The 27,626-nt window shown below is 41.5% G+C and overlaps 1 protein-coding gene across 1 annotated transcript in view; it reads right to left on the reverse strand.

Moving 5' to 3' along the window:
• Window positions 1-258: 258 nt before the first annotated feature.
• The window catches only part of CLDN11 (claudin 11), a 92,677-nt gene continuing 65,309 nt past the window's right edge, over window positions 259-27,626 (reverse strand). Inside the window, exon 3 of the mRNA XM_085635472.1 lies at window positions 259-10,196. Coding sequence (XP_085491598.1) covers window positions 9,964-10,196 — 233 coding nt within the window. The 3' untranslated portion in view covers window positions 259-9,963. The remainder of the gene's footprint in view (window positions 10,197-27,626) is intronic.

Consider the following 27,626-nt stretch of genomic DNA (forward strand, 5'->3'; position numbering starts at 1 on the left):
AAATGATATTTATGGGTGCCCTAGCCAGTAACTGGGAGGTGTGCTGAAGTTGTAGATTAAATTATGCGGAACTAATACTTTATAAGGCAGTATATTGTCGGTTCACTTATTTTGTGGTACAAGTCTGCAAAGCTATTTAAAAAAAAACTGCAAGCTATGTAATACGTAAGTAATAAAATTTGTTTACAATGTAATAATGGTCAATGTTCACTAGAAATAGACAGACAATGCACACTGCATCCAAAAATAGTACAAACGTTAAGGAAATGAACCAGTTCTTATTTTAATGTATTTCCCTTAAGGTTCAAGCATTACATAACAATTCATTGCAATTTACTCATTATGTGATACAAAGAAGATCTTCAAATAAATCGACAAAACAAGGGGAATACTTAAGTACAGGGTATCTAATGAAATTTAGATCAATGCAAAATGCAATATGGGTAAATACAGGAGTTACACAGAAGATGAGGGAATCATAAAATTAAAGTTAGGAATTATTTGCACTCTGTTAAAAAATGTAACATAGAAATGACTGTGGTACGTACAATTTGCCTATTTTTTCTGCCTCCTTAATATCACCATCTCAGGATTCATCATAAATTGAGCTAGAAAATGTAGTTTAATACATACAAAGGACCTGGTTCACAAAGGTAAACTTATACTTTGTAGTATTTCATTTGTTATTTTTTGTCATTTCATGCTTTTATTAAAATACTAAGGATGAACGTTAATTTACAATTCAAAGCTTTTGATCCTGAGCTTGTGGACTAATGGCGAAGTCACAGCAAACAGCAATTTCCAGCTTTTAAGGCTCAACATTTTCTAAATAGTGTGGCCCTTCTTCAAGTTTCCAGGTAAGTGCAATTTCATGTGGCATTGGGATAACAAGTTTTGCCGGTAAAATGTTTTCCTCCGACACATTTTTCCAATCACTCCCAGCAGAGAGACAAAGTATGGATAAAAGTCTTTGGAACTGGTAAAAAATGTGTTGAAATCAGTGCAAAAATGACTTGGTTACTTACCAGTAACTTCATTACTCCAAGTCATAGTGTTTCATGTCACAGTCCTCACCATTGAGCACTCTGTGTTCAGGTCATAGAATCCATCTATAAAAGAAAACATCCCCACCCAATAAGGAGTCTAACAGGAAGTTTTTGTCACAAGACCCGTAATGGTGGAGCGAACCCACATGACATCCTGTTAAAGCAAGCACACTAGAAAGCATTTTTTCCCTATCTAACTCCCATGGGTAGGAGGGAGGGACACAGCACTTTGACGAGGAAGACTATGACTTGGAGTAATGAAAGTTACTGATGAGTAACCAAGCCATTACCTTCTTCCTCCCTTTTCCTCATCACAGTCCTGACCATTTAGCGTAAACCAAACCCACTTGGGAAAAATGACACCATATATAAAGATGGAACATAATTTATTTCAGAAACAAAGAAAAAGAGTAGTGAACAGAAGCAAGAACTGGAGAACTGAAAACTGCATCCTTAATTTGTAATGAGGGATGAACATATGGGGAGAAGATCAAATGGCTCCTGCATAAATGTCTATCAACAAAGCATCCTAAAAGGCTATACAAGATGAAGCAACCCCCTGGTGTAAACAACCCTGAACCATAGAAGGAAGAGACACAAAGATGCATGGATATACAATTTAAATTGCAGATCTAACCCAAAGGGACAAAGTCAAATTAGTAGGATGGTGGCCTTTATTTACAACTCCAAAAGTACAAAAAGAAAATCAACGTTCTCAAAAGGGGTAGTTCTCTCAAGATAAATATTAAGAGCCCTTGTTAGATCAACAGAAAGAAACAACAATTTCTCCTCTGTATAAGGGGAAGCAATTAAGTCGGGAAGAACAATATCCTGCAATAGATAGAAAGGGGAAGGAACCTTGTGCAGCAAAGACGGGTCAGGTCACAGAACTGCATTGTCCTGAAACAAACTCAAATATGGATGGTGAGAAAGCAATGCCCCTTCTACCCAAAGTAATGGCTACAAGAGAAAAAAACTTAAAGGTCAGGAACTCAAGGGACACTCTACAGAGGGGCCCAAATGGAGACTTTTGCAAGGCATTAAGTAGCAGAGGTAAATTCCACGGATTAACAGGTGAACAAGCCACTGGTCTCCTTAGGCTAAGTATTCAAAGCAGAGAATGGAGGGACCCCAATATGTTTTATTGCCACCCACTACTATGTAAGGTAGAGACTGAAAGGCCCAACAAGAACCCATTTCTTAGAAATACTAAGATAATACCAACTGCACAGATGTCTCGAAAAGAACACCAGGTAGAACAATTCTTCCAAGGTCATTCATAAATTCAAAGAGTGCTCACCTTCTGAAAATTCTGTATTGAAAGGGTGACTTCACAGGAACAACCCAAGCTCACTATCCTTTTCCTTTCAAGTTCCAATCTTACAACAACAGCTGCTTGAGAGAGTTGTGGAATGGAAGAAGAAACCTGAGAGAGGATGGTGACAGTGAAAACCGCCGCAGGGAAGCAAAGGATAGACTATGAAGAAGAGGGTACATTGGTTGTCAGCATCAGAATTTCTGCCCTCTCCCTACTGATCTTGGCCAAAACCTGCTGACAAGGGCAAAGGGGGGAATGGCAAAAAGAAAACCCTGAGGCCAGAGAAAACTCAGTGTGTCCACATTCCTTGCCTTTTGACACTCAAGGAGAGAGCAGGCGTTTTTGCAGAAGGGCCTCCTAAAGGGAAGCAAAGAGGTATAGCCATGGAGACCCAAACTTCTCCACAATCTCCCGGAATGCTAGAAGGGACAGGCACACCGTCACAGAGGGAGAGAGTTGGCGATTCAGCTGATCCGCACACCTATTCTCTCTCCCCGGAAGATACACTGCCGCCAGACCCAACAAGTTGTCTTCCGCCCAAACCTATAGCCGATCTCCGAGAAATGATAGTACAGGAGACCGAGAAGCACCCAAATGATTTAGATAGGCCCATGCCACCTGATTGTCTGTCCTGATCTAGACAAATGTGTCCTTGAGAAAGTGAGCAAAAGTCAGAAGAGCTGTGAAGACAGCCACAAGCTCTTTCCAGTTTTAAGTCATCATCCGTTGTGCAGCTGACCAGAATCCCTGAGCAAAATGATTCTCCAGAGTTGCATCCCAATCCCAAGGACTCGCATTGGTTGTCAACGTTAAAGCTGCAGGCAGATCCAAAGGCATCCCCTGTGCAAGATTCACAAGTTGTAGACACCACTGGAGATGCTGAATGATCTGTTCAGAAACTCGAACCAAAGCATTGTAGTACTGGGAATTTGGGCTCAAGTGTGCTAGAAGGTGATAGATGAGATAGCAAAGGTGCCTGTGAACCCAAAGAATGAGATTCAAGGAAACAGAAATGTCCCCTTGAGCCCTCAACCAGTCGCCACCTGCTGGGTCTGCCGGAATCTACAGGAGATTCTGTAGTTGAGATGTGAGGCATTGTTGATGCACAGGAGGGAGGAATACTTTCCACATTCTTGTATTAAAAATTGCCACTGTAAACTGGAGTTCTTTGGTAAGGACTAGATTAAATTTGTTGAGATTGATGATGAATTCAGATGCTCCAGGCAGATGCAAACCATCTGTACAGTTTCTTGCACTTTAAGTAAAGGTAAGGAAGAGAATAACCAATCATCCAAATAAGGGAATGACAAAACACCCAAAAAATGTAAGAGTACCACTTGAGGAGCAGGGTCATAGCGAATACCCCAGGGGTTGAAGCAAGACCAAAAGGAAGCAAACAGAATTGAAAATTCTGCCTAGAGCAAAGAACATCAAGAACCTCTGTGAAAGTGGATGAACTGGAACATCAAAATAGACATCCAAAAGGTCCAATGAAGCAAGAAATTAACCAGGACAAATGAGATAATATCATGGATAAAGGCACCGGAACCCAGGTTTTATCTATCCCAGTGTAGAGTTTATATGGTTCACTTTTAGGGGCCTTTCCTGTCACAGGATCTTGGTTTGTTCTTTACCGAGCCGCCCCTGTGATGGAGTCTTCTGCCAATCAACTAAGCACTTTCCATTATTTTGCACACTCTTCTAGTTCCCTAGATCACTGTTCCTTTTTTCTTTGTCCTATTCTTAGTGGAAGACCTTTTAAAATACACCAAGAGGGCCTGATTTTTTTTACAACGCCTCGAGTCCCTGTGTTCTGTTTTGTAGTGTAAAATGTTATAACCCAGGCACTGATTTTAAGGAAAAAATATGCATCATGAATTTATATGCTGGGTTATAAATGTGTACATTAATATCCTATTTTTAATGACTTTAATAGGTTGTGATCCCATGTGTTTTAACATGCTTTTATGGTCAACTATTTGACAGAATAAAGATATTTATTGATTGATTGATTGATGATGGGTAATATCTGCTGCAAATAACCATCTTCAACTTCTGGTAGGGAACATGAAGATCGACAGTCTTTAAATTCAGATCCAGACAATAGTCCACTGTTGGTTTCTAGCCTAGAAACATCAGAAAATAAAGGCCTAGAACAATCTTTGACTCTGGCCCCCGGAATGATGGCTCCTTTCTAGAGAAGATCAAAGATCCCTTTCTGCAGCCCTAGGTACTTCTGGGGGTTCTGAAGGATTGGAGTTGGTACAAAAACATATGTTGGACAGGAAGAAAAGTGATAGAATAACCAGCTGTTTCCAAATGAAGAACCCAAGCGTCAGTGGCATCCTCCCAGACTGAGAAAAAGCCTATGATTTGACCACCCACTCTCTGATAGACATGCTTGTGGAGCGTGTGTGATGGAGGGGCTAATTGCAGGCTGTTGCCTGGACTTGTCAATGGAGCAAATGCCACAGCCTCTCCCCCTCCCATGAAAGGGCGGAACCTGCTCCTTCTCAGCCATGGAGGTTTTCCAAAAATCATGCCTGAATAGAAATCCTCTGTCTCTGGATGAAGGTTTCAGTAGAATAAGAAGTTTGGAGTCCTCCACAAATTTGATCAATAATCCTCAAGTTGAGGCCCAAAATGTTTTACTCCATTGAACAACGATCATACAGAAGCACCTTCTAAGATCTAAATGAATTGAATGAATGAATGAAGGATTTGTACAGCTCGTGGCTACCCCCAGGAGTGTCTGGCGCTAACGGGCAGAGCCCAGGTACAGACCCACCAACAGAAAACTTACTGCCCTATGGAAAAGAGACGGGCACTGCATCAAAGGTTTTTCAAGCGCAAACGGTGCGATTCGCAAAAATCTGCCGTTTGCGCCCGCAAAAAGGCCTTTTGCGATGCATTAAAGTGCTAGGCACTCGCAAATTAAGAAATCGCAATTTTTTGTGATTTCTTAAATTGCGATTGCATTTAAGGAATCGCAATTTGCGATTCTTTAAATGCAATGCTAGAAGCACTTAGAAATAGCGAATTCGCTATTTGGGTCCGCAAAATACAGAAAAATGACTGTGGTCTGTATTTTGCAAAAACCTTGAAAAATGCACTAAAGTGCTTTTTCAAGGTTTCAGGTTACACACACACATGCCCTTGGGGCATGTGTGTGTGCAACATGGGTACCCATCACAATTTCAGGGGTGCAACAGGGTGTCATTTTGACACCTTTGCGCCCTTGAAATTGCATGCGCAATTTGCGAGTACCTATTGGTACTCGCAAATTGGGCATGCAATTTCCCATTCATTGCTATGGGCCTGTAGGCCCATAGGAATTAATGGGATGCTATTCCTTAATTGCGACTCGCAATTTGCGAGTCGCAAATAAGGAATGTTTAGGAATCGCTATTTTAATAGCAATTCCTACATGCATAGGCTTTTGAGAGTCCTTAATTGCGATTCCTTAATAATCGAAATTAAGGACTTGCAAAAGCTTTTCTTGATGCATGTGCCTGACAGTTTTTTTTCAATAAGGTCTCAGAGGGGATAGAACAAAGTCCATAAGGGAGCTCATTAAAGGCCTTAGCAGCAAGAAAGCAAAAAGTTTTGCCTTCCCTTTGGACACGCCTAAAGCACCGGATTGACGGAAGTGAGGCAGAGGTAGAGGCAGAGAGCAACGCTCTGGAATGAAGATACTGGACGAAATACTTTGCCAAGTAGCCAGGGCTATAAAGATGCACTGCCCTGGGAACCAGAGCTAAGGCCTTAAACAAGAACTGGTTCTTAACGGGTAACCAATGCAGCACTTTCAGTGCCGATGCAGTCAAGGTTTGCCGCGGTAGATGCAAGAAGAAGCCACGTGGCAACATTTTGAACCACCTGCAGGTGATTCACCAGAGCTTCTCCTGCACCAAGTTAGAGAGTGTTCACGTACGGTAATCAAAGCATGGATCACCACTCTTCTCACCTCCAGAAGCGGGAAGGGGAGAAACGTCTTGAGAATACAGAGCAACACAAAGCATCGGCCAATCACCACAGAGATCAGCAGTCTCATGGAAAGAGTAGTATCCAGCTTCAACCCTATGGGGCATATTTACAACAGAATGGTGAAGTATGGCATAAAGCAAAAATTGCTAACGCGACACTCCGCCATTCTGAAATGCAGGTATGCATAGTATTCACATGAATGCAGTGCACCCCTGCATTTCCCCTAGCGCTGGGTGTAATGATTGTGTATGTGCAGGAAGATCAGAGATGAAGGTAATGGGGCTGGAAACACAGAGGGCCATAGATCTTCCCACCGATTGGCCTCATGTGAGCTAAAGGGAATAATTTCCATTTTCTCTGTATTGCATTTAAGTTGACTACACTGCATCCATTCAAAACGGCGCACATGCAGCCTGTAAATAATGCTGCATTATAAGCATGGGAACCCTCAAAGGCCTTCTAAGTCTTCATTCAAATTTGGCATCTGCCTTTGATAGTAGACCCAGACACAGCTGCTGCTGCCAATAGGAAGTCAAAAGTAACTTGCTGTTCCACAATGGACAATCTTGTCTTCTCCTTGCTGTAGTTTATCTGACAAGGCTTGAAAGTCATGCAGGAGGGACTGAACTGTATATGTAGCTTATGTACCTGCCCTGATGATAAAATCTGATGCGGAATGGGCTCATTTAGCCACAGTGTCCACCTTTTTATCAATCTGGTCACTAGGGGAGGCATCCTCAGTTTTGAAACCACTAGCAGCAAGACCAGCCATAAGAGAGTCAACCTTAACATGAGAGGGGAGCTCTTTTTGAAAGTTCATGAGTGGAAATTTTTGAGTTAGGAATCTAGGAAAATCAGATGTCTCCAACTCGGCCCATTCCCTAGTGAAAAAACCTTGAATAGCCTTGTGGAGAGGAAGGGCATCTGGTTCTTTACACTGATATTGAGATATTAATAGAAGAAATCTAACTCCTCCTCTTGAGGAACCACAGCAGAAAAAGAGAAATTGTCCTTAAAGTGGTTTAAAACATCCTTTAATTCTTCCCCCTTAATAACTCGCCTTCTTTGTTCCTCATCTGATCTGTCAGTATTTGGTTCTGCAGTGAAGAGAGCTTAGAAACTTTTGCAGCAGCTGTCCTTCCCTTGCAGCATATGCAGAATTGACTGTTTTACTAATCATGGCCTGAAGGACATCATTCTAAATGCATTCCAACAGGCTCCCATGATGTGCATGGATTAGTCAAAGCCTCCAAATGTGAGCTAGACTCAGGAGAGTACCTGTACTTTGACACTCGCTTCCACTCCATGTCTCTATTCCAAGAGTTGACATGGAGAGTAATGCGATTGGCCCCATTAAGAGGATGCTTCCACCGTCTAAGTTGTTGCTCAGCAACAGTGACACGCACTGCCCTAGGACCCGCTACCTAACTGGGACGGATACCTATGTACTTCATGAAATTGATTACCAAACCCAATGTTCAGTGGGATGGGTACCAACGCGGTACATAACTGGCTCAATCTTCAAACAAATGCTTGATAATAATTTAGTGGCTGTCTAAACTACAGAAACACAACCCAACCACTAGAACTAAGAATTAAGCAAATATAACAATTAAATTTTAACACAACAAACAGAACTTGCTTCTATGGTGAATCAATACACAGGAACACAAAATAAAAAACAGAATGCGATCTGGGTTCGCCCCACCTCAACGGGTCATGTGACAGGAACTCCCTTCCTGTTAACTCTATATTGGGTGGACACAGTGGTCAATGGTCAGGACTGTGAAGAGGAAGACATAGGAGGAAGGTAACACCAATTTACAAGGTTAATCCTTGTTTTGAGACCCCAAACTCATAATTGTGCAGTAATATCACACCTGGTAAGTAAAGCACCCATCGGTATCAGAATTTTGGGGTGCAGTATTGCTGCACCAATTTGCCGGGCAACTCACAATTAAGCCATACGTGACGTTGCAAGTAAAGCACATCTGGGTGGAGATCATGCATTTGGTATGTGATGCACCTGTTGGCTAAACATGTGCAAGTACACAGTGCTTAGCACTTTTTTTGCACAAAAACAATGGTAATGGGGATTACTTTTTCATGCCTCGAACACTGTTTGCTTTTATGTTACTCATCTAAGGGCACATTAGAACATTTACATAGACACATAGGTTAAATGCTATTACTTTTGCCATCAATCACGTAACATTCTATCTGGGGCTGGGGGAGTGAATTAAAGAGACATTTATATAGACTTATTTTGACTAACATGTCATATCAAGTCCAACCTCTTGACACTTTCACCTGGAAACAGAGATTGGTGTTTGATAGTCTGTGTACAAATGAACATGAAGTGGGTTTTTTAGGTAGCCACACCACTTTCCATGACATATAATCCCCTACTCTGAGCTAAGAAATTTACTAGACAAACACAAATCCATTTTTATTGTATTGTTATTCTGGCAAACTACTTTCTCCGATGTATTTCTGAAGACGATGATGCATTTGAACATAATTAACAGTCTATCTAAATGCAAAAAGAAATTGTGCCTACCAGAAAGGTCCACACCTATTCATTAGGGATATATGTAAGATAATGCCTACAGTCATCAAAAGTGGCACACACTAATATACCATTCACATTTCAGATACAATTGTTTTTAGGGAGAAATCTGCTACTTTGCTGCAGCCATTGAGTAATATTACAAATGCACATAAGTCAATGATGAACATACAATTTAACATGCAGAATAATATTGTGCAAAAAAAGGAATTGTAACAATGTGCACACATATTCACAATAAGATTTGTATGTCCTTATGTGTATGTTTGCCATTCAAAATAATGCTTTCCCACTAGGAGGGTCTCCAAAGCTAATTTGTTATATGGAATTGTGCAGTTTTTTTTAGACAATATGATTAATGTCATTTTTATGTTAGATTTTACTCTTGAAGAAGTGGACATTTTAATGTGTTTATGCATAGTCCAGGCTTGGCAAAGTTCCAAAAACAAGGGAAGAATGCAGTGCACTGGAGGATTCATTTGGTTGTCCCAAAGATACAGCGTCCTCATCCTCTGTAAAGCCTGGAAGAACATAGCAGATTTCCAATAAGACATGAAGTTCTTCTAACAACCTGCCAGTGATTCAATATTGTGTGCGCTTTCTTGTTGCATGCATACTGTTGCTAACACTTCTTATCCAAGGGACATCCTCCATCAAGTTTGACAGGGAATCTGAAAACTGATTTTCAAAAGAACTACTCGGATCGTATACTTGGTCAATTTGTGACATTGCGGATAACATTTCACTATAAGAGAAAAGTAATCCTCAAAGTTTTATCTGTTGTCCTAATTTTATTTTCAAATAGGTCCAGTTTCAAAAACCACGTGGTTGGGTTTATCTTAAAATTTAATGCAAAATGGTTTTGATTTCTTTGAAAAGGCACATTTCTTGATTCTCTGCTTCAGAGCATGGGGACATTGTGTGTTACACCTTAACAAACAACATAAAACTGCAGGCACATAAATTAAGTTGTCCATCATTTGTAAAACATAAAGCTGAAATTTGCCAAAATCTGCATTCTTAATTGTACATACTATGGCTTTTTATACATTTGCACTCTTAGCGTGGGTTGGTGATCCAGATCTTCGGGAGTAGGCTAAGGGGTTATCAATGAAGGCATCAGAATCTCCCATGCAACATGCAGCAATAGAGCCTCCCAGGAGGGATAGAGCGGCACCCATCCAGCCAGAATATAGGGAATAGCCAAATGTCACAATTGCAGACTCGCGATGGGCTCCCACAGGGTACCAGATGGTGGCAATAATGGCACAAAGAGCTGTCAAGAAATAAAGAAATTATTTAAGTGAATTTTGGAGGAAAATAAAATACCACTGGGCAATATGTTTAATAAATCATAAGTACAATCAGAATGCATGATTCTGTAATAAAAACATCTTACAAAAACATTCTGAGATTGTTTATATCTTTTTATTGTAAAGCACAATATTGAATTTGAAAAGTATGACGATGGTTCTGGCTTAAAAAGGGTGAACTGTAGGAAAGATTTTATCATCAATTGTTAAATAATAATTTAAAATTCAACCAAATTTAAAAGATCTGTGCAAAAGTAAGATGATACGGAGAGAGAAGAAAATCAGTTATTGTGTGCATCAATTTTAGGAAGTATTTCCAACCAAAGAAAATATAAATACATAGGACCCCAGTGTTTGGCAGGGGCTCAAATTCATCCTCAAATTTCTAGAGGAAATTCTAAATATGGGTTAGAATCCACTGGCTATACTTCCTCCACAATTCTAGCACTATGGAGACAATTCTACTATGCATTTAAATTGAAACTGGAGGATGTTCAATTTCCACCAAACTCAATTGAGGCCACTAGTATTTTTCCTATACATAAAATAGGAGATCTGTAGGTTTCTAGTATGTGAAAACCTAACACACTGTGTCACAATCCACTTGTAGTTTGTTTCATTTAATATTTTCTGGAGCATTGCACACTGAATTTGTGTTATGTTTCTTATCCATTGATCTTTATTTCTCACATAGATCTTATTGCATTCCAGCCATAACAAATACTATGACATTTTTCACAGTCTTCACCCATTTCTCTCAGTGCATATTTAGAAAACATTCACAACAAATGTACACTATGCACATTAGATTAGACACTTTATAAACTTTCAAACCACTTTTGAGTATAAGTTTCCAACACCTGTGTTTTGTTCATGTATGAAAACTTAAATTACCGAATACTCTTCCTTTGAGAAAGTATTCTAGAGTACCAGCTGGCTAGTGAAGGTGCATGAGGTATGCACCAGAAATATTTGAAGTGGTTGCATGGGTTCAAGAGAAATAGACATTGACTTAGTATTCTTTGAGGATCATACTTGCAATGTAACATTTAGGGGCAATGACACTGGGGTGTTGTGTGTCTGATTGTTTCATTCAGAAAAAGTTTAATTCATTTTTAAACTAGCTATGTTGATACAGCAGACAGGAGTTCCATAAACGTAATGACTGTGAAATTCTGCTGTAAATTTCAATTTAAATTGTATTTGTTTATATGCGTAGTTAATAAAAACCACTACATAAAGTACACCAATAAACATTGTTTTTTAAAACAAAATAAAATTTGGATCAGTCATGTGTTCTCGATGTCATGGGAAAGAGAGGCACAATGGGCATATAGTACTAAGGGGCATATCAACAAGAGACATAATGCCGCTTTTCCGGCACAAAGCGCCGGAAAAGCTGCGATTATTTTAACTCATTATCATTAAAAGCACCGCTAACATGCATTAGCGCATGTTAGCAGCCGTAACATTAACACCTCGGCCCGCATCGCTAATGAGATGCGAAGTAGGCATTGCTTCCCAGAAACAACAGGGAAAAACTCGCTAACAAGACATCGCAATATTTGCAAGCCGGCCCCGGACAAGCAAAGCGATAATAAAAGCCACACTAACCGTGGTTATCGCTGGTTTCTAACGTTTCCTTTTTTTCCGACTTAGCTATCTGTATAATGGGAGGTGGATCGCAAGGTTAAGTCCACATCTCCCTATTATCTACATTTTCATTAGCGCAGTTCCCTTATCAAGGGATTTCGCACGCTAATGCTCATTTTCACCGTCTATCACCGGATTGCACATCGCCTGTTAGCAAAGCGTTGCTAATACTCCACTAACACGGCGATGTGATCCTGCGATAGACAGCGATAATGACAAACGCGCTAAACGCGTTTAGCAATACTTATTGCGTGTTGTTGTTGATATGCCCCTTAATTGTTTGTAAGGTTCATTCGGGAAACACACGGTTAGGTACCATTGTGTTACTGAGAGAGGCTAGATGAGTTAACTTCGTCGTCTGGGTTTCAACGTGGAGAGTTTTTTTGAGATGCAGGTGAAGAAATTAATAAATTGTGCTTTTATGCTTGTGTTTTCCCCATCAAAGCTTGCAATTACTGCTGCTGTAAAATCAGTCTATCGCTGCTAGTCTATGTTATTTCACACCTTGCGATTGAAGCACCTGACAGGAAATACTCATTGACTGTAACTTATACAGTGTTTTACTCCACAAATAGTGTTTCAGGTAATGTGATGCTTGCACTGACATAACTAGATAGAATTTGTGTTGCTTTGTTTAGCATTGGGCATGGGAAGGATATTCACACAACATTGTGCAAAAATACTTCTGTTTTCAAAGGTAGATTATTTGTGAGGCAGTGTTGATTCTTTCCTAACAATAGAAAATCAGTGCTATAGTCATCAGACAAATATGCCTCCTAAAATTAAAAAGCATCTTATTGAGTGTTTGAAGAAGTGGCAGCCCCACCATAATTGGTGGAGCTCCTATACTGTGCTTCCCCCACCTCATCGGCAACCGTTGAGTTTCTAACAGCGAAGCCTCCACTGACTCAACTGACTCTGCTGTTAAACAACCTTGGCCCTGGCGGCCATCCTCCACAGTGCAACAATGGTGGTTATTCTGCCCTATTATGGTAGACCTCCCATCACTACTGTCCTCTGTGAGGGTCAACATGTGATGCACATAGGACCCAGGCAGGGAAATCAGATCAGGCCTGGAGGTGCTTAAAGAAAGTTCCCTGCACATCAAGGACATATCTGAAAAGAAGCCAACTCCAGCTATGAGAGTTTATGTCATAAAAACAAACAAATAGGGCTGAGCATGCCAATCAAACATGGCACATGCTCATTATTCATAGGTGTCTTCAGTGCATCTGCCCCAACAAAGAATGCACTGAAGGCTCAGAGATCCAATTTAGGGCTTTCTAATAAGGACTCCCCTCCACCACCGGCGCAGAAACCAGGGTCTGAACTGGACTTAATTATGGTCATCCATATACTCTCTGCAGAGAGACTACAGAAAAGCAGTTTATCAATTATAGCTGGAAAGACTGGTGAAGATTTCCATGAACACCTGATAAAATGAGACCACCATGATTACTTTCACATGATTGCATCTAACAAGTCTTGGAGAAGCAAGAGTAGCTGTCCATTTGGAGAAATTGCCAATTTAATATAGTTAGGCTGATGCATAAGACTATATATTTGTGTATCATCCAGTTCAAAACCCATAGCATCTGTTTACACAACCTCCAGATTTGTAAGATATTCCTGGATAAAGTGAGAAGAGATAACACAGTTTAAATTCAAAATAAGCAAAATAAATATTTGGGAATTTCGTTAGAATGCTACCCTCCAAAACTTGCATGATATATCAAATATACTGACATGTGGAGAGGCCTTGGCAACAGGACCTTTTAGGAGGGCTCATCTTATGGTATAGTATGATATGTAAGTTTTTATTTCACATACTACCATTTTTTATTATTTTTTTATTTAAGCCGGTAAGCAACAAAGTTAGACAGAGTCTTCTACAAAAAGCAAGACAAAATGCCCCAACATATCAAACTGCATTGCAAGAACGAATCTTACAGATTTATAGACTAGAAAATCCGGAGAGAGAAGTGGGGGTTAAAAAGGCCCAGGTCCCATTCATAAACAGAGGTCTTGGTAATTTGACAATAAATTGATAGCATGCACGTACCTTAACAAAGTATACAACAAAAAGACTAAAAAACTCATAAATCTCGGGCCACCTAACTGTAAGTAGCAATATACTTACTAACTTTATCAAAGCAGAACGAAGACCGATGAGCCGACGACTAAATCTATTAAAAAAAAGGCAACATATAGCATTTTATCTAATCCATATCTCCAGCTAATCAGAAAATGCTTTCATATTGAGGCGATAAAACGTTTGAGATACTAGCCACACAGTTAAAAGTTAATTTGATCTAGATTCATGCCCCAGACACTTTCACCAGGTTTGTGCTTCATGGGCCCCTCAAGGGAATTGAGACTAGACTCAAGATTACAAATGGCATAGAATTTGGCTCTCCACATTTCAAAAGACGGCGGGTCTTTCTGCAACAAAAGTGAGGCTATACAGAACCGCGTCACAGCAGTTGCCGTAAAGATCAAATACCTGCCAGGCCGCTTGGCCTGGCTATACAGGGACTCATCAAACAGACCTAACAGCATAATTATGGGTGTAATAATAATACTGTATCAATTGTATTGGTCAAGAAAGCTTCCATTCCCCCAATTAACTATCGTAACTTAGGGCACATGAAAAGCATGTGAAGGATTCCTGATGGATCAGCCCCACACCGAGTACATTTGCCATCAGTTGTCCCTCCCATTTAAATATTTTAGCTGGGGTATAATAAAGATTAAAAATAGTTTTATAATACTGTGCTTTCAGATTACATTGGAATTAAAATTGTCTACCTCATTGCAATTGATTCCTCCAGAATTTCTCCATCCTGACTCAATCTTGAATTCCATTTAAGATTCTGGATCTCCAAATCGTCAGTCTGGGATTCTGAAAGCCAATTATATAGACTAACGATTCTATCTCTCCGCCTGATTGCCTCAATTAATCTATTTTTTGACATTGTTACACTATTTTTCTAAAAAGCCCCAGATCTGTAAAAACTTAAAGAAATCTGCCTTAGACAAAACTTATTTTTCTGTCAGCTCGGAGAATTAAATAATATGATCTTTATGAAAAAAATCTCCTAGTACACATATCCCCTTTTGTCTCCATCTTACCATAACAGTATCCCAGAAGATAGGAGGTAATAATGATGCAGACGTAGGTGTATAGTAACAGATCCTACCAAGCTGAAGACATCTTTGGACCTGCTTCCAAACTTTATAAGCCGCAATCAGAACCTTAAATCGGGTCTTCTTATAATAACTTGGTTCCACAATCTTTAATAGGCTTCCCTTTGCCTCCGCGCCCAGTAGCATTTGGTATATAGATGGAGCTACTGCAGCATCTATATCCTCCTCCCCTGTAAGAAAAATCCTCATATGCTGTAAAGAGACAGGCCCAGTAATAAAATGCGAAGTTAGGAATTGCCCAGCTCCCCGGCTTCTGGGTAAAGTCATATATGTCATTGCTCTGGGAGGTTTATTTTGGCTCCAAATAAAACTAGCACAGAGCGATTGTAGTTTCTGCAGCTAGACTTTACTGAGCTCCAAAGGTACAGACCTAAAAGAATAGAGTACTTTAGCCAATACATTCATTTTTAAGACACTGCACCTTCCGACCAGCGAGAGATGCATTCAATTCTCTCAAGCTCACTTTTGATTCTACCAAGGAGAGGACACAAATTAGCAGCCACCAATTGGTCCGAGCAAGCTCCAATTTTAATACCTAGGTATACTACTTCCTCAGTAATCCTTGGATCATCAAAGAGGGCTTGGTTAGTGCAAATTATTTGGGTTTTGGCTGTATTTAATTTACTCTCCGGCGAATTGCCCAAATTGATGAGCCAACCGCTCAATTTCCAAAAAAGCCACTGCCGGTTCTGGAGTAACAATGGCCACATCTTTGGCATAGGCTAACACCCGGTAAACTTCATGTCACTGTTGAACAGATTTAATATTAGGGCTGCGTACAAGGATAGTTAAAAATGGATTGATATATAGAGCAAACAACAGGGGGGAGCAGCAGCAACCCTGTCTTGTCCCCCTAAAAATAGGTACTATATCTGATTCTAAGCCCATAGCACAGATTCTGGCAGAAGGTGTTCCCTACATAGCCGTGTAAAACACAATGAGGTAGCTGTTCCAAAAAAAACTTAAGCCAAGTTGAGGGGGGAGAGAAAGTTGTTTCAGATTGGGTATTCAAGTAGGAGAGGTGTTCTTTTATTTGGAAATCTTGCACTCACACACCCATGAAGGTGACATGCTTCATCTTTGGGTGTTTTTGCTCCTCTGTGGTTGGTACTGCAATATCCCACGGACCCCGCGAGAGGATTCTTTGGCCGAGATCTTTTAAAGAAAAAAACACTATAATGGTGAGTGCAAATGAGTGGCGCTAGTGCGTAAGTGGGTTAAAAATACCACAGTGGTACCCAATAAAAGAAGGTTTTTATTCTTGGGTCCATCGGATAAAGTAAAAACTGAAGACAAACTCTTACTTCCAATAATGAGTAAATGTAGTTTGGTCAAGAGTGCCGGTGAAGTGGATTGGGTCGACATGTTTCACACCCTATTAGTCCAGACATGGGTAGGTGACTATGCCGAACGCTACATGAGAATACTATCTCACACAGCTAACGCCTGCTCTTACCTAAGAGGCTATTTTCTTTACTTAATGAGGGTTAGATAATTTTTTAGGTGACTGATCATCAATACTTTTTTCTAGCACCTAAAATACTAGTCTCTCCCCGACTAAGACACAGGTGGGTAATCTATTGACACCCACTACCTAAATTTCCCTCTTAGAATTCTGGGCAGTGACAGATTTCCCATTTTTTACCTTTTGGACTATACTCGGTCCTGATGAAACACCAAGGATCCCATCTGGACCAATAAAGGCGTGAAACATGTTGCCCCAATATTGTTTACGACAGTTGCTCCAGCGTGCTGCACTCCGCTTTCGGTCTTTATTGAAACAGAAAAGTCTGCTGACCCGCGAGCCTTGGCTCCTCTCGCGGTCTTTGGAGGCAGGAGAGCTTCTTAGGAAGCAGTCTGGCGTCGGTATGAATCAGATGTACAGGGAAAACTACAGCAAAGTTACCAGGTAAGTCGGAAGAGTGAATACAAACGGCGTCAAAAAATAATGCTATGAACAGTCCAGATCCTATCAGGTAACTCTGCAGCCATGATGCGGGTCATCCAGAAATAACACAGAACAGATAAACGACAGGAGGTCTGATCGTGTGGAGAGCTTTAAACAGCTGACAACTCGCCCGCCATCTTGCCCCAGACACATACTACCATTTCTATAGTCCCATACCACTTTCTGAAACTAGGCAATTCAATTAAATTCTTTATTCATGATTTGGAACTTAAAAGAGGTCCACAAAATCTCGAAAAAATACAATGCATAAAATACAATAACATTACATTATAAAAGATAGGAGACTAGGTAAAGATAACCTTCAGAAATAATTAACTTAAGAGCAAATTACTCCATAATAGGTATCAAAGCAGGTTCTCCACCCGACATAGCATCAGAAATTATGTGCGTATCCTAAATCCAGATTAAAATAGGTATATAAAACCTTTAAAACATTTAAAGATTTTGTGGCCAAAATCAAGTCAGAGAATACACTTCCAAAGAACTTCTCTCCCTAATATAGCAGCAGGCATTATGTGCAAATTACTCTGTAGTGCGCAAGCGAAAGAGTTCCCTCTCCCAACATAGCAACAAACCTAGATACAGATTAAAATAAAATCATGAAACCTTTAACAAATTTGAAAATATTTGTACACATTTTTTCATTCTTTGGGTGGAAAAGGAACTCTTGTACCGCCTCTACAGAACTGGCATTGTTTTGTAAAAATATTAGCTGTAGAAGTCGGCGTTGCAGAAGTTATAGTGAAGAACAAATAAAAAGAACATGGTTAAGATCCGGGATCCTAAGATCACACATGTTGCAGTCTTTCCTAGAGGATGATCAATTTGGGATTAAGTCATTTAACTGAAGCAGATTAATAAAAAATAATGTAATAAAACAGCAAGGACCGTGGTCCAAATTCCATGCCAGGTACTTCTGGACAACTTTAGGGCATCTAGATATGGTTATCACCTCCAACCTTTTCTTCATCGTATAATACATGAGATCTCTTTGGTAATTGATAATGCTACCGGTACCTTTTAATTGTTTTTTTAATTCTAGGGGAGAACACAACCTCTTCCTGTACATCAAAATAACTCATCGGCAAGGTAGAATCTCAAGAGAAAGAGGATTTGCCAAGGTCTGAACCAAATATTTTAATGATTCACTAAGCCCCTCATGGAATTATTTTCACTGTTCTTCAGTTGCTAGCCCCACCGAATCACACTGGCTAATCCTCGCACATAGGAGCTTGTCAGACCAAATTCCAAACTAACTGCTGGAGTTCATACAGATGTATTACAATTGTATAATATGAGAAGAATTTCCCCTTCCGTTTTCTCTAGAAGGTCTCATTTTACAACATTGATAGATTCTATGGCAAATAATAGAGTTGGTATGACTTTCTCATTGAAAACAGTTAGCAACATCATAAAGTACCTTCTCCCCACTGCATTATAAAAGGCACATAACCCATTTACATACGAGGAGGGCTTGGAGGAACAATATTCTATATTGGCTTTATCCAATGTATTACCAGTTACAACTTTCCCTAAATAGAGATATGATTTTACGATCTTTAGTTTCTCTGGAACTATACTCCAAAAAAAGGGCCCGATGTTGCAGACGGGACCGCCCAAAAGGCTGTCGGTGGTTCCGCAGTAGGTATTAGGATGCAGCCACCACCATGGCGGTCGCAATGCAAATAAAGGACACCGTACATATCCCTGCACTACGTGGCAGGCACCATGTTGTGCCTGCCACATGGTGCAGAGATCTGCAGAGGGGCACCATAGGGGCTCCCCAGTGCCCACAGTTTAGGGCCAGGGTGAAAGGGAGGCCCACTACGGGCCCCTACAGTCCCTTTCCGCCTGCCTGTTCATGGCGGGTTAAACGCCATGGACAGATGGGCGCAAAGGGACATCGTTATGGACAGGTGGGCGCAAAGGGACATAGTAATCCCTACGGTGGTGCCTGGTAGGCACCACCACCATTGTAGGAAATGCGAGGCCCTCCACTGCACTGGCGGGCTCAAGGAGCCTATCGGATGTGTGGCGGTCAGGCTTTCTGACCGCCATCCTTCCGCCCGCGATTATAATATTGTGGGTGGAAAACATGCAAACAATGGCGGTGAGACCGCAACCAACAGGGTGTTGGTGGCGGTCTCACTGTCATCGTAATCTGCCCCATAGTTACTAATATTTCCAAACGTTCCGCTTTTTTAAGTCAATATCTTGTGCTTTGAACAATTGATCTTCAAAAGTGGAAGGCAGTACATTGTTGGAGGGGCATCAACCTATTTTTCAAGCCCTTGGGTGTTAAATTCAAAATTGCAATATCATCTGAATACATCAGACAGAGAAAGAGACTGTAACCTACCTTCTGAGCATCTCCCCTATTAGCTGCAAAACAATTAGGGAGGCTGGAGAAGTACAAAGAGAAAAGCAATATGACCAGCAGACACCCTTGTTTCAAATCATTTTTTGTTGGAATTACAGAGGATAATCCTCCGTCTCCCCCTAATAACAGTTGGCACCAAGTAGAATATTAATGAGAGAAGGGTGCCAGGCATACCCAAAATCTTTTGTTTTTCCTAAAGTGATGGATGGTCTACCCTATCACAGGCTGTTGAAAAATGTATGAACGCCACATAGAAATTAACCACTCAAATTAAGTTGCACTTTTCAGCTATGACTTTCTGCATACAGATTTGTCTAATGTGCAATGTTTTTCCTGAAGCCTGCTTGTTCGGTAGAGAGGATTTTATCCTCCAATACCCACTTGGTGAGGTGCTCCAGAATGCTCCTGCGAATACCTTCCACACCACATCTAATAATGCTATTTGGCGATAATTGCCAGGGAGGTGCCTAGGTCCCTTTCTTTTGAGCGGGATTAAGATGCTTCCAGACCAGGAAGAGGGAGTAACCCAATGCTGGTAAAAGTAAGCAAAAAGGGGTGTAAGAAAGGAGGCCCACAGCAAGGGCTCCTTTATAATGACTGGCTCATGGGGATTCCTGTGATCTTGCTCATAGAGGGAGCATAACATACTGAGGGAGAAGAGGGAGTTACTGTAGGGGGAGGAGGCAGCCAGACAGAATCAGTGTTTCCAGAAGAAAGTTCTCTAAGATGTGTTCACCATACTGCTTCTTTTATGGGAACTGGAAGAGACTTTGATCTGGAACCACAGAAGTTAGCGATTATGTCCCAGTATCTTGTGGCAAATTTGCAGGAAGCTTGCTCTTTTAGATGAACCCAATTTTGGTCTTCCTTTTCTTTTCTTAGTGTATGTTTTTTCCTGCATCTTCTCCTCTTAAGTAGATTAATTTGCTTTGTTCTACTGAGAAAAGCAGGAATTGTGCCCTCACTAGTTTATTTATTTCTCTGTTTAGGCCTATTAAAGGATTCAGGTCTGGATATGGTGTCCACCGAAGGGGAAAGTTGTTTATTTTACAGGCAGGGACCAGGGTTTGTAAAAAGGTTCCATGCACTATGAAACTAGGCACTCTTTAGGTTTCCATGGTACCTGTTGACTGGAGTCAAAGTGGTGTGTTGCTATTGTATTTGGTTGTTACGATTCATATCATACTTGCTTTAACAGAAGGCATTACACAACATCTTTTCATAAGTAGAATGATGGCACTTAAGAAATTATGTGGTAAATTGGTATTGCTGGAAAGGAAAACAGTACAGTTGAGAAAATTAGAGTTAATATTAGAAAATCTACACAAAATGGGACAATATTTTTTAAAAGATATTTAGGACACGATATTTATCACAACTGATATTTCGATATATGATATTGTGACATATAACCCAGTTCGGCCAAAGCCTTCTCATTACTTAATCAGTCATAATTCTGAATCATATAGAAATGGAAGTTTTTCTTTTATGAGTCAGAATTATAAGTATAGTACAAAAATTGCACCATTAAAATGTCTGCTGGGAAATGACCATGTTGGAGGAACAAATGCTAGAACATGTGTGCAATAACTGATTCCAATTAAAATTTCTCATTCAGGAAACTGGTAATTTTGATAATGTGAGAATGAGGACTTATGTATGAGGGCTAATGCACAACAACTGTATTTCATACAGATAATTGACAATCCATACATAAGAAAACGTTCCCTAAATGCACACTGTATGTCAAAAGGTTGGAGGACCGGCATAAGAGTATAGAAGCAGAATTAAAGCTTCAATTAGAAAAGGAATATTTTCACTTTTTTTCCAAACTGAACATGAGACATAATGGTCCATATGTGGGCAGGTACTGAGTTCTAAAACGTGGCTGCCAGAAGGAAAAAAGAGTGACTTGCAATTCGGGAGAGGTGGATAAGTGGGATCCGCAGCAAATTGAGATTTGAAGACCTCAGGGTTTGTGCAGGACAGCAAGAAACTGTCTTTCTTTGTGGCTGAATCAAGGACTAGAATCCAGGTGATGTTTCTGAAGCATGCACGCTTTAAAGACAGTTCTTTCCCTGACTGAGAGCAAGCGAATGGAGGGCAAATGTGAAGAGACAGTCTGTCTTGGAAGCAAGAGAAGGTTTAGGTGAGCAGCGGAATTTTGGACTACCTGAAGACGAGAGATTAAATAGTGGGAATGGCCCAGCTATAGTGAATTGCTGTAGTCCAACCTTGAGGCAATGTGGGATTGGACACGGGTTTTACAGCAAGAGTAAGTAAGCAAAGGGGTGATTTTCCTAAGAACGTTAGTAGTAAGAAGCAGTAAGAGGTGACGTGTTTGATAAGTACCTTAAAATACCAAGGGGCCTATTATGATGGCGGGCGGATCTGCCCGCCATCTGTACCTGATTTACCCCCTGCCGTATTAGTATGGCGGGGGTACCCCGGCGGATGGAAAGACTGTCCGCCGCTTTTCCGCCGGCAGGCAATTGTTACAATTGCCTGTCGTTCAGATCTGGGGAATAATATGGTGGCTTTGCCGAGCAGGCACCACCATCAATATTATGATGTGCAAATCTAAAGGCCTTTCCACGACGGCAATGCTGCCATGGCAAGGCTGGCGGAAATTGCTTTGGGGGCCTGTTACGGGTCCCCGGGGCTAGGGGGGCTGCACTTGGGGGGTACCTATGGTACCCCTCTACATTGCCATACACAAGGTGGCAGGCACCGCGCGGTGCCTGTTACATTGTGCATGGCAATGCAAAGCATGCACCTTTAACATTGCGGACGGAGCTGCACCCTGCAGCACTGTCCGCAATGTTAAAGGCCAGAATGCGCCCGCCAGTGTGGCGGGTGCATCCTAATTTACCTCGTGGGACCGCTGCACCTCTGGCGGTCGGTCCCATTTTCTGTTACGGTGGCGGGCAAACAAAGTCCACCCGCCATCATAATGGGGCCCAAAGATTTTGTATGGCGATGACTTGCAAAGGAGGTGAGCCAAGTTCAGATAGTCACTAAATCAAGCTCTCACGAGGGAGGGCATCTACCCAAGAGAAGAATCCCTATTTTATTACTTTTCAATTTCTTGCATTCGGAACGCATCCAGGAGGTGACTTCTGAGATGCAGGTGACTTCTTAGTGTCATCTGCATATGATAGTATTTGGAAACCCAATGACCTTACAAGATCTGCAAGTGTGGATACATTTACATTGAACAGCAAGGGACCGAGCGAGGATCCCTGAGGACCCTGAAGAGGTGAAATGAGGAAGAGATACAATTTGTGTTTGATTGGTTAGATAGGATTAAATCGAGAGAGAGTGTTATGAGAGATACCTATCTCATACAGTCACAAAATCGGTATAATATGCGAGATGTTGTTGAATGCGACTGATAGGTCCAGGATGCTAAAGCTGGCAGAGCCGCCATGATCTATGATAGACCTAAGTTTCTCCTTTACTGTTAACAGTGCTGATTCTGTATTATGTTAAAGTCAGCTTGAAAGTAGTTGAGTAGGATAATGCATTAGGTTGGCTAAAGTTTTCTTGACATACCTTTCGAATATTTTTGCAAAGGTATTACCAAAGCATGTTTCAAGTTGTCAAGCACTGTAGAGGTCGAATGCAAAAGGATGCACTGGTCTCGGAGAGCTGAACCCATGAGTTCTTAACCCATAGGGAAAAGGAACGGACACAAAGCTGAATCCGAATGGTAGGTTGAAGAATTCAACCTTTTTCTGGAGGAGGCATAAACAATATGTGTAGTTTCAATGTAAATGTAACAATTAATATGCTTAAATTGCTTTAATATTACAAACATTTGATTATGATTCTGTTCAATCAGAGAGGTATTTTTAATATCTAATTGTTTTATGTACTAGTCAACATAATCAGAGAAAGCTCATGTTTCTCTCAATCACAATTTTCAAATTTTTATAGTGGTAACACATTGTGGGCAAGAATGCTAGGTCCAGAATAGAGAGAAGCCAATTGAAAGCCCTGATAACTGTTCAATAATTAGGGGTCGATTCCGATCCTGGACAAACCGGGTACGAACCGTCGGTCGGAGCGTTTTCTCCGTCCGACTCGTACCCGGTAAAAACACCATACAAACATGCAAGTACGATTCGTACGGAAACACCATTTCCGTACGATTCGTACAAAACACCGACCGACATAAAAACACATACAAATGGGATCCGGGACGGCGCGTACGCGACATGCGGACGGAGTCAGGCACCTTTTTACGTACCAGCAAGTACGATTCGTACCGACAACACTCCGGACGGCTATATTTTTACGGCACACAAAAAGTGCTGGTAAAGCTAAGTACGCCGTGAAGCGTGAGGAAAAGGGGGCCCGGTATGCGCCGGACACCCCCCCAGCCCCCCGTATGTCCGTGAAGTCCCCCCAGCCCCCCGTATGTCCACGACGTCCCCTCAGCCCCCCCTTATGTACGGTGCGGACCCCCACCCCACCCCCGTATGGACGGTGCGGACCCCCAGCGCGTAGCGCTGAGGGTCCTCACCGTACATACGGGGTGGGGTGGGGGTCCGCACCGTACATACGGGGGTGGGGGTCCGCACCGTACATACGGGGGTGGGGGTCTGCACCATACATACGGGGGTGGGGGTCCACACCGTACATACGGGGGTGGGGTGGGGGTCCGCACCATAGATAGTTGGGGGGACGTTGCGGACATACGGGGTGGCTGGGGGGACGTCGCAGACATACGGGGGGCTGGGGGGACGTCGCGGACATATGGGCGTGCTGGGGGGACATCGCAGACATGGGGGGGCTGGGGGTACGTCGCGGACATGGATGGGGCGTATGCAGGCACATGTTTGGACGTCTCCATGGTTGCTGTGGAGGTTCGCTCCGTACGGTGTTTTTACCATACGGTTGTGGGTTCGGACGGACGGGACGGATCGTACTTGCGCGTACGTAAAAACGTCCGGGGATGTATCGGACACTTTTTCCGACCCGAGGACATGTCGGGGTATATTCCCAATGCGATTCGTATGGTGTTTTTTACATACGAATCGTACTTGCCAGTTTGTACGGGACTTGTACGATTCGTACGCAAAAAAATCCGGATACGATTCGTACGGGGGATATTTTTCCAGGATCGGAATCGACCCCTTAATTGGTTAGCTTCCTCCATCACTCCAACCAGCATCCGACCATCAGTTCCTTCCAATGATGCTTTCCAAGACATGGGTACTGGAAACCATCCATACGCAAGATGTACCTTGCCAGAAGTAAAAAGGCATGGCCACCAGCGTAAGTCTTCAGTTGCATGTGGTATCCAATGACAAGATCTCACAGAGAATCCAGAGCTTACCATATATATGTGTAAACTATAAATAGCAATATTTAATTGTATAATTAAAAATGTGAAGTCATACATAAACTACAAACAAATAAATCACACCATTTCATACTAATGTTAAAAACATGAGACAGCAGGTGTGCAGATCAAATATCGAGTTGGAAATGTCGAACTACAGGAATATCGAGCCCTAAATATAGTCAGTGAGAATTATCGATAGCATGTATATCATGGTCAAGAATATCAAATTTAAGGTAAGAAATATCGTTTTTAGAAATACAGAGGTCAATAATATTGATTTAAAAAATAGAGTTGTTTTAAAATGTTGATTTTTTAATTAGTGTTATGTATTTTAGTATATATTTTAAATGTATGTGATGTATTTTTTTGTATAAGTATTGTTTATATTTTTTAATATGTGAAATTGTTAGTAGTTATCAATTTTATTTTAATTGAATTTTGCATTTTTTAGCTCCGTAGAGGGTTGTAGGTTTATAGGGAAATAGGGTGTGATGTAATTTAATTCTAATAAATCAATATATATTTGTATTTATTAATATTTATTTAATTTATATTTTATAGTGTTAATTATGGGAAGTAATTTATTTTTAATTAATTATAAAATGTTTGTGAATATTAATTAATTGGAAATTTAATCTGGAAATTGTGTAATTAAGTTTAGGTGCGTGTTGAGGGGTTTATAGGGGTAAAGGGTGGGAAGTCTTTTTTTAAATTAATTAATAATTACTTGTTAATTATTATTAATTAATTGAAAATTAAATATGAAAAATGTTTAATTAATTTTAGGTGCGGGTTGTGGTATTTATAGAGGTAAAGGGTGGGATGAAATGTATTTTTAATTAATTAAAACTTAGGGGCCGATTACGATTGCGGAAGGCCCGTAACCGCCAGCCATGCAGTGGCAGTCCTTCCGCAATCGGACCACGATTATCCCCCCGCCACATTGCGATGGTGGAGGGAATCACACTCGTGCCGTGGCGGACGCAAAGACCATCTGCCATGGGACCGCCACCAGCAATCATACAGATTGCCTGGCGGACAGTCCAGATAGCCCAAAATGGTAGCGGTGCCTAGCAGGCACCATCCACCAAATCAGGATGCTGGCTACAGCCGGCCTTTCCATGCCGGCGATACCACCATGGAAGGCTGGTGGGGATTTGTTATGGGGGCCCGTTGCGAGGAGGTGTGGGTGCACTGAGGGGTACCCATGGTAACCCCTACATTTCACAGCACTACGTGGCAGGCACCGTGTGGTGCCTGCCACGTAGTGCAGTGAAATGCACATCCTGCCTTTTTGGCATCGCGGCGGGTGCTGCAACTCCAGTCCGTCCGCCATCCTAACTACCCCCATAATTGTTAATTAGTATCAATTATTTAATTGAAAAATAAATATGGAAATTGTGTAATTATTTTTAAGTGCAGGTCGTGGGTTTTTTTGGGGGTAAACGGTGGGAAGTAATTTTTTTTAAATGAATTAATAATTAGTTGTTAGTTAATAATATTTCATTATTTGAAATTTAAATATTGGAATTGTGTAATTAATTGTAGGTGCGGATGTGTGGTTTATAGGGGTAAAGGATAGGAAGGTAATTCATGTTTATGTGTTTTAATTTGTTTTTTTAATTAATATTATTTATTTAATTGATAATTAATTATGTTAATTATGGGAGTACATTTTATATTTAATTTAGATGTGGGTTGTGAATTGGATGGTGTTATAGGGTAGGATGTAAATAAAATGAATGTATGTAATAATGTTTTGTTTATAAATAATTTGTAAGTAAAAATATTTCTTTGTTTGAAAAAATATTGTTATATCTTATTTATATAGTTGTAGTTAATAGTTATATTTATTTAACATTATAATGTTTTTATATTTTTTAATTTATAATATTAAATATATTAGTGTTTACATTTTTGAAATATTTATATATATTTTTTAAACATTTTGGTGCCGATTCCGATCCGTTAAAGAAATTTACCATCCGATTCGTATCCGTATTTTTTTACGTACGAATCGTACAAGTCCCGTACAAATGATTCGTATGTGAAAACTACATACGAATGATCTCGGGAAAAGTCTACGAGACGTCCCCGGACAGTTTTACGTACGAGTCGTAAAACTGAAGTCCGAGCGCACAAGTCCGATCCGTACCGGCATCCCGAATACACAAGCTTATGGAAAACGTCCCGTACGGAGCGAACTTTGCACGACCCCTACCCCGGGTACATTTGTGCCCGGGGTACGAGTCGTACAGCCCCTCCCACCCCACCCGCGCATGTCCGCGCCATACCCCCCACCCCAGCACCCGCGTATGTACGCGCCATACCCCAGCACCCGCGTATGTACGCGCCGTACCCCCCACACCAGCACCCGTGCATGTTCGTGCCGTACCCCCCACCCCAGTGTATGTACGCGCCGTACCCCAGCACCCGCGTATGTAGGTGCCGTACCACACACCCCAGCACCCGTGTATGTACGCGCCGTACCCCAGCACCCGTGTATGTACGCGCCATACACCCCAGGCCCAGCACCCGCATATGTATGCGCCGTACCCCCCACCACAGCACCCGCGTAGGTACGTGTCGTACCCCAGCACCCGCGTATGTACGCGCCGTACCCCCCACCTCAGCACCCGCGCATGGTCGCGCCGTACCCCCCACCCCAGCACCCGTATATGTACGCACCGTACCCACGCCCTCAGAGTGTGGGTACGGCCCGTACCACGCGTACCCCTACATCACCAATACAATGGTGGTACGGGCCATACCCACGCCCTCAGAGTGTGGGTACGGCCCGTACCACGCGTACCCCTACATCACCAATACAA

Source organism: Triturus cristatus, chromosome 11, assembly GCF_964204655.1.
Source record: "Triturus cristatus chromosome 11, aTriCri1.1, whole genome shotgun sequence".
Lineage (NCBI taxonomy): Eukaryota > Metazoa > Chordata > Amphibia > Caudata > Salamandridae > Triturus > Triturus cristatus.